This window comes from Camponotus floridanus, unplaced genomic scaffold, assembly GCF_003227725.1.
Source record: "Camponotus floridanus strain SB8 unplaced genomic scaffold, Cflo_v7.5 scaffold92, whole genome shotgun sequence".
NCBI lineage: Eukaryota > Metazoa > Arthropoda > Insecta > Hymenoptera > Formicidae > Camponotus > Camponotus floridanus.
The window spans coordinates 498,805-506,829 of NW_020229863.1; the positions used below are offsets into that span (position 1 = coordinate 498,805).

General features: G+C 32.2%; 1 protein-coding gene across 1 annotated transcript; it reads right to left on the reverse strand.

Annotated features, from left to right (window-relative positions):
- Nucleotides 1-13: 13 nt before the first annotated feature.
- Nucleotides 14-5,603, reverse strand: LOC112639822. Its single transcript, XM_025414973.1, has 10 exons — nt 4,224-5,603; nt 3,835-4,063; nt 3,482-3,550; nt 2,457-2,854; nt 2,141-2,347; nt 1,811-2,011; nt 1,362-1,503; nt 1,071-1,240; nt 562-956; nt 14-51 (listed from the first exon to the last, which is right to left on the reverse strand). Exons 2-10 carry the CDS (start codon nt 4,042-4,044, stop codon nt 14-16), a joined length of 1,830 nt encoding a protein of 609 aa, XP_025270758.1. The 5' UTR covers nt 4,045-4,063; nt 4,224-5,603.
- Between the last annotated feature and the right edge of the window lie 2,422 nt (nt 5,604-8,025).

An 8,025-nucleotide genomic window follows, 5' to 3' on the forward strand; every position in this document is an offset into this window, starting at 1 on the left:
AATATTTTATATATTATCTTGTTTTATATCTTGTATATCTCTTATATTTATCTGCAAAATATCGATACAATAATGTCATATTCGTATTACACAATCTTTCTTACTTTGAATTTACTTTTTTTTGGAATGAAATTATTGAAATTTAAAATAAAATAAATTATATCATGCAGAAAGCACTTTCGTCTTATTTATTGTTTCTCAACGCATACATAACAAATAGTGTATTACCAGCAGGGAAGGGAACGTTACTTTTTAAAAGTAACTAGTTACCGTTACTCGTTACCAAGTTAAGAAGATAACTAGTTACCGTTATTAGTTATTGATTTTCAAAAGTAACTAGTTATAGTTACCGTTACTTAAAAAATAACGGTTCGTTACTTTTTCGTTACTTTTTTTTAATCTATAATTGTAATAAATTTTGTTTCGTGCAATATATACTCTCTCTCTTTCTTTCTTTATGAAAGGATTATCTAAATCACAAAACATATGTTAAATTTTATCGATATTTTTTATTAATTTTTAATAAAAGTTGATATTCTAATAAGTCATCATTTAGATGGCCTCTAGAAGGTGATAGTACAGAATTACCGATACTAAACAATCTTTCAACCGAAGCACTGCTTGGCAAAGCCGTATTAAATTTAATGAATAACTTTTTTAATTTTGGAAAATCTAGTAATAATGCAACGTCAGATCTTTTCGATTTCAGAAATCGTGTTAGTTCTTCTTCGCCAGATTCTGAAGTTGATGTTGATTGTCCATGAAAATTAAAAAAATCGTCATAATCATTATCTTTGCTTGAGTTTGATGAACTTTCATTTGAGCGAATGTCTAACAAATCTTCTAAATAGGCTCTAGCTAATTTCTTCTTATCTCCATTTAACCAGTTTAGTTTAAATTTAGGATGTAATGAACTTGCTATTATTAATTCCTTTTTTTCAAATATTGTACAAAATCTAAAATTTAAAAAATATACATATAATAAAATATTTATACTTTTATATTTTTTATTATGCAAATATTATATGCATTTTTTTAGTTGTATATTTTTTTATTATTTAATAAATTACCTTCGATTTAAGCCTTCTTGAATTGCGATAACTAATGATTGACAATCCGTCAAATTTTTGATGTTTTTTAATTTTTCTTGTAAGCTGCTCAATACGGGCAATAAGTATCCCATATACATTCCTACGTCACTTTGTAAGATATCTAATGCTCTAGCTAAAGGCTCCATTACCTAAAGAAAATATTTAAAATATATACTTATTAATATACGTGCATATACAATACATATGTATATATATACATATTATACATATAATTCATATATTCTATTACATTAAATATGTGCACTTTACCTGACAATACTCGTCTAAAAATTTTACGTCATTATTTGTCAGCCTTTGTAAATTACAATAGTCCAAACAGTGATTAATTTTATCTGAGCTATCTTTCAAAAGAGTTACAAGTTGATATGTGGAATCAAAAGTTGAATTCCATCTATAACAAATAAATTTTGTTTTTATATTGTATATATGTATAAGTATATATCATGTGTATGTGTGTTCGTATGTTTGTAAGCATATGTATATGTAAATAGATATTTTTAAAAAAATATAACATTTATTAAAATAAAATACAGAAAAAATATAGATAAATAAAAAATAAGAGCTTTTTTAGTTTTTACCTCGTAATAACTGGAGTTTTTAGATAAACGCCGCAAATATCTTTTATTTTGTCGGCCACTTGAGTAGACTGGTTTTGTTTATTCCATAATTTCGATAATTTTGCAAATATTATTCTGTACTTTTTTTTATATGTGGGATCATTCTCCAAGGCTCTTTCAGAATCTTTGGCTGCAATAAGATTAAGCGTGTGACTAACACACCTATGGTGTGGTGGAAGAGTAATATCTTCCGTGTCTAAACTTTCTTCATTCGTAATCAATAGATCACTTAAATTGTGAAATTCCGTGTTAATCTCCTTATCTTCTTCTTTTTCAAAGTCTCTAAAAAATTAAATATATTTATATAAAAATGTAATATGTGGTTTTTTTAATATAATGAATACATATAAAATTATTATGCACATACATATAATACAAAAGTGTATATAATATCATAAAATATTAACTCACCGAAATGCTTTAACAAAATTTGAACCATTATCTGTTGTTGTGCAACAAATTTTATTTTGAATATGATATTCAACAAATATAGAGTTAATGGCTTTTGCTAAAACATCAAAAGTATGTTTCCCTTTAATTCTACGACAAGCTAAGGCGGCAGACTCTCTTGTTAAATTTTCTGGATTAATCCAATGGACCGTTACTCCTAAGTAACTTCTATAAAAATAAAAGATTTTAATTATTTTAATTATTATGTAATAAAACATTAAAAAATAAAATATTAATGTAAAAATATTAAATAAAACATAATTATACACACATGTACCTTTTCGCTTTGCTCCATAAATCTGCTGTAGTTGAAACCGTATCGATTTCAGTAAATTGTTTTTCAAGAGCGATTTTCATATCCAGATATAATTTATTAAGTTTATCTCTTAATGTTTTTTTACACATTATTCGAATTGATGAAGGCAATCCAATTTTAATCAAATCAATAAATGCAGGACTCTCAACAACCGCGAGTGGTTGGACATTTTCAACAATAAATCGTAGTATGGCAGTGTCTAACTTATTTTGAGTTATTCCAGCTGTTCCAGAACTCCATTTTTGTAACACACACTGCTTTTTTGTAACATTATTAATGTCTTCTTCATATTGACGTTTATTATGTGTGAGTTTAGATTTAGCTTTTTCCAAATCTTTTAAAGAATGTGGATGTTTTACCTATATTAATTCAATATAATTAAAACTTAGAAATAAAAGTAATATCATATATATGTATAGATAGGTATACATGTATGTATGTATGTATGTATGCATATATGTATGCGTGCATGTATATATGTATGTATGTATGTATGCTTGCATTTATGTGATATATTATATATACATATGTATGTAAATATGTGTGTATACATATATATGTATATTATAAATGTTACAATATAAAGAAAATAATAATATAGTAACTAAAAATTATTTAAAAGTTCAACTAACTAAAAAAGTTTTTAAACAGAAATAAAAGAAAGCATATCTAAAAAAAATTATAAAATTAATTTATAACAAAATACACACAAATATATAGATATATTGAAACAGATATATATGTAAATAACAGATATTAAGATATAAATTTTTATATTAATATTGTTTTAAATTTAAAAAAATCTGTTATAAAATACAAATAATTCTTTGTCATTTACAAAAATAAAAATAAAAAATTTAATGTTAAAAAGAAATAAAAGAATAAAAATATATATTAATTTATGAAAGAATTATTAATTTTTATATTTATTTAAACACACTTATTTATTTAAACACACTTTTACATGCCATGCTTTTTATACCTACTATTTTTACATTGGAGATTTGATTCAATGAACTAGAATATACGGTGCAATTGTGTACATTCCTTAGAATCTAAAAAAAAATTTTTTAATTTTACAAATTTTCTTGTATTCTTTTTTATTTAAATATTGAATTAATTACTATTATAAAAATATACAGTTATCGTTATTGCGTTTATTTTGCACAAAGTTTTTAAGAAATTAAGAAATTATTTTATATGTATATATATATATATATATGTATTTATTTATTTATTTAGATATTTATTTATTTATTTATTTATATGTATATTAACAAATAAAATATTGAAATTTATTTATTAACATAAATAAAAATAATAAGAAAACTAAACTTACGCTTATGTGCTTCTTTAAATTGGCTGTGGAGCTTTTGCTAGCATGTATAATTTTTTTGCCTAAACATAATTTGCAAGTAAATGCATAATTCTTCTCATTACTAAGTTCAGGTTCGAATACAAAAATTTCTTTGTATGCCGGCCATGGTGCCTTATTCAAGGATTTAGATGATGTACTTGGCGTATTCGCCTCTTCGGCTATCGTTTCCATTTCTGAGCAGATCCGATCGCTACAAAAAATCACAAACCAAGGCCAAAAGTTTTATTATTTTTATTCAGAGAGACTTATTATTAAATAATATTTCGTGTGATACAGAATAAAGCCGCACAATACTAAATTATAAGTAATGTCTTTTAATAATAAACGATTAAATAATTAAACATACTTACACTGTGAGAGATATAAAATATCACTTGCGACGTAGTCAGTGCAAAGTGCAAACCGCGAAATCAAAAACGAACGTAGCGTAGACAGACAGACCGTGTACGCGAGGAGATAACGGCCGTATAATAGCACAAAGATATAGAACCGCTGTAAAAGCCGAGACAGACCGCACGAGAGTACGGCGGAGAACGACCGCGTGATACAGTAATGCGGGAATATGCACTGTCAAGGAAGCAGAGAAAAGGTATGTGTACGGGAACACTTGCACAAATCGTGAACACATTGATTGGTACGATGATAAATATTACGAACTCTGTAATAAAAGCAGGACTGCGAACGCGACACGCTATTATTGCGACGTTACTTCTTCGATACCGGCACATGAACGATTGCCACGCGGTATAGCTTAAGGTTAAGTTAGTTCTTAGTTACTTCCTGCGCAGCCTTCTGTACAGAGGACAGGGCAGGTGCACATGCGCAACGGGCGTGCCAAATGGCGAACCTAGTGCGGCGAGTCTTACAACGAGCACGGTATCATGCCGATTTGCTAATGCATCGATCAGCGAAAAAGTAACGCTAAAAGTAACTGTAAATTCGTTATCGTTACTAAAAAAATGTAACTACGTTATCGTTACAGTTACAGAAAAAAAAGTGTAACGCCGTTACCAATCCGTTACCAAAAAAAAGTAACTATAACGGTAACGGCGTTACAAGTAACGCGTTACTTCCCTTCCCTGTATATTATTAATGAGATATAAAGTATATTAATATGATAAATTTACAAGTTTTGAATTTTGAGTAAACATAAGTGTTGGGTATCATTAACCGTTATCGCTAGATGTCACAGGCGAGCCGTAGCGATCATGGGGTGGTCCGGCTAGGGTGAGCACGGTTGTAGTGGTGCTCACTCGTGAACAAAGTATGTTTTCCGCGACGCAGAGTGTCACAAGTATTTGAAGAAAGGCCATATCGCGAAAATATGCCGCTCAAATCCAAAAGAGCCAAAATCTTCTTCCAAGATAAAGAACAGCGCAACGCTCTCCACGATCGGTAAAAGCCAACGACATTACGTAACATCTATATTCGGAAAAATCGTAATTCTACAGTACGATACCGGCTTGGATATGTTACGTCCCGGTTACAAAATAATAGAAAACTACAATATCGAGACGACTTAACTTAGTTATTTTAATCAAATGCCTCCCGTATTTTTCAGTCACCCTGCATTTACCGGGTTTAGGGAGGGGTTGGGGATGAGGGAGATTATGATCTATTATCAAATTTAAATTAAATTCTAAATGAGGATAAACAAAATAAAAAAATAAAATAATATAATATAACTAAGTGATTAGATTAAATAAGAAAACGCAATTGATCATAAAGTAATGCCGAAAGAATGAATAAAATTAAAATAATTAAGATTATTATTAATTCTATCATTACATTTATTAATAAATGATGATAGTCAAATAATAATAATGAATTCAAATAATAGGATAATCAATAATTATAAATCGAAGTAATAATTATTAATCATAGTAATAATGAATCGTACAAAATAATGTTCAATTCAGCGTCAACACTCTCGTGTTCACTCTGCAGTTTCGTTTATTGTTCACCTTACAATAGTTTTATGTTTACACAGATTTCGTTTAATTTTATCGCTCGCGATTTTATACGCCTCGAGAAATCTTTGGGTCGCGATGACGCCTCGGGATACGAACCCAGATCGCGACGACGCCTAAGAGATCATTCGGAATGCGAGACCTATATCTTTCGAATTTGGCCTTTTCGTATTCTTGTTTTTCGCTTGGAGATCACCCTGTCACTGACTCCGCTGCTGACCTCCGTCGATTTCCGGAAGAGCCGAAGTCGCTCGATTCGCGGATCGTAGGGCCTTAGGGCCGCCCATCGACGAATTGACAACGCGCCTGCATCGCAAGATCGCGGAGGCCGCGGACGGAAATTACCAGCGGGAAATATTCCCTGACTATTGTCTCGAATTTCGCTTTTTCTAGTAGGCATTACGAAAGCCTAGTCGTGCTCGACGTTTTTGATATTATGCCGTAACATACTCCCCCGTTGAGAGTGTAACGATCAATTTGTATTATACGGGATCTACTTGATGTCGTATTTCTCGATATAACGCTTATCGTGTATATTTGTTGAATCGCTCGCATATTTCGTCTGATAACGCATTGATGTTCGCTTTTACATTTTTGTTTTCGTTTTCAATGGTTATTCGACTGGTAAGGGACAGAGAAGTTTTGTTGTTCTCAATTCTCCGGTTGCTGTTTTGATAATGGCAGTTCGTGCAATTGCATCCTCGCCTGGTAATAATTCAGTGATTTTACCGAGCGCCCATTGCGAACATGGTTGGTTTTTGTCCTTGATGAGTACGACAGCTCCGACCTGAAGTTCCGGCCCGTCCTTGATCCATTTGTGACGTTTTTAAAGCTCGTTTAGGTATTCAAGATGCCATCGAGCCCAGAAATCTTGTCTCACTTTTGTAATGTGTTGCCAGGTGGACAATCGATTGGCTGAAACACATGATACGTTGCCCCCCCCGGGAAGGACATTAGTGGTTTGCCAATCAAGCAATGTGCAGGCGTTAATGCCAACACGTCGTTCGGATCGGACAAAAGGGAGGTGATAGGTCTGGAGTTTAGGACACCTTCGATCTCTATTACAAATATATTTAATTCCTCGAAAGTGAATAAGGCATCGCCAACAACGCGTCGGAAATGATGTTTAAATAGTTTTACCGTAGCTTCCCAAAGACCACCGAAATGTGGTGCTATTGGTATGAAGTGCCACGTGATACGATGCTCGCTGGCGAACCTCCCTATTAATTTTTTGTGTATATTTGAATTAAATAAAGCGTACAGTTTCTTCAATTGGTTGTTCGCGCTTACGAAATTGGTTCCATTATCTGAATAGATATGGGTTGGTAATCCTCGCCGCGCCGTAAAACGTCGTAAGGCCGCTAAAAAACCGTCGGACGACAGATCGCTCATGACTTCGAGGTGTACTGCCTTAATAGACATACATATGAATATGCATATATAAACCTTGACTCGCGTTCTATTGCGATATTTCTTCTCCTTTATATAAAAGGGGCCGCAAAAATCGACGCCAGTGTTGGCGAATGGTATTGCTTCGCGTACACGGGTTGACGGGAGATTGCCCATCTTGTATTCTATCGTGCTGGCATCGTAACGAAAACAGCGCGTACACGCACATATTATCTTTCTTATTTGATTCCGTCCGTCGAGTATCCAGAATCTTTGCCGCAGAATGGACAGTGTTGTTTGAATTTCCGTGTGATAGTGAGTTTCATGAATTTCACGTATAATTTGATCGGTCAAACGATGTCGACTGGGAAGCAAGACCGGGTGCCTTTGCGAAAACGTTAAGTTTGATTTTTGGAGACACCCTCCTCTCGAATCAGACCGTTCTCGTCTAAGAATGGGTTTAAATTGACGAATTTACTTTTGATTGCCGAACGTTTAGCCTTGAGTCGTTTGATTTCGTCGGAGAATTGCGTGGCTTGGATAATTTTTTAAAATTCGCATCTCGGCTTCGTTGATTTCTTCCGCGCATAACGGTCCGACGTATTTGTTAAACGGACGAAACCGAAGGCAATAGGCGACGATTCTACGCAATTTAGAATAGGATGAATATTTTTCAAATATATCAAAATTACGGGATATGATTGATAGATATGTGTTTGTCTTCATTTTGGGCACCTTATTTATCCGTACACTCTCGTTGGGCCATTCGCTTTCATCATTAATTAACCAGGAC

Excerpts from the sequence above, each read along its gene's own strand:
- LOC112639822 (XM_025414973.1), bottom strand. The coding sequence starts at position 4,044 with ATGGAAACGATAGCCGAAGAGGCGAATACGCCAAGTACATCATCTAAA. Across the intron at positions 2,855-3,481 it reads AAATCTCCAATGTAAAAATA|GTAAAACATCCACATTCTTT; the intron begins GTAGGTATAAAA and ends GAATTAATATAG. Across the intron at positions 2,348-2,456 it reads TTATGGAGCAAAGCGAAAAG|AAGTTACTTAGGAGTAACGG; the intron begins GTACATGTGTGT and ends TTATTTTTATAG.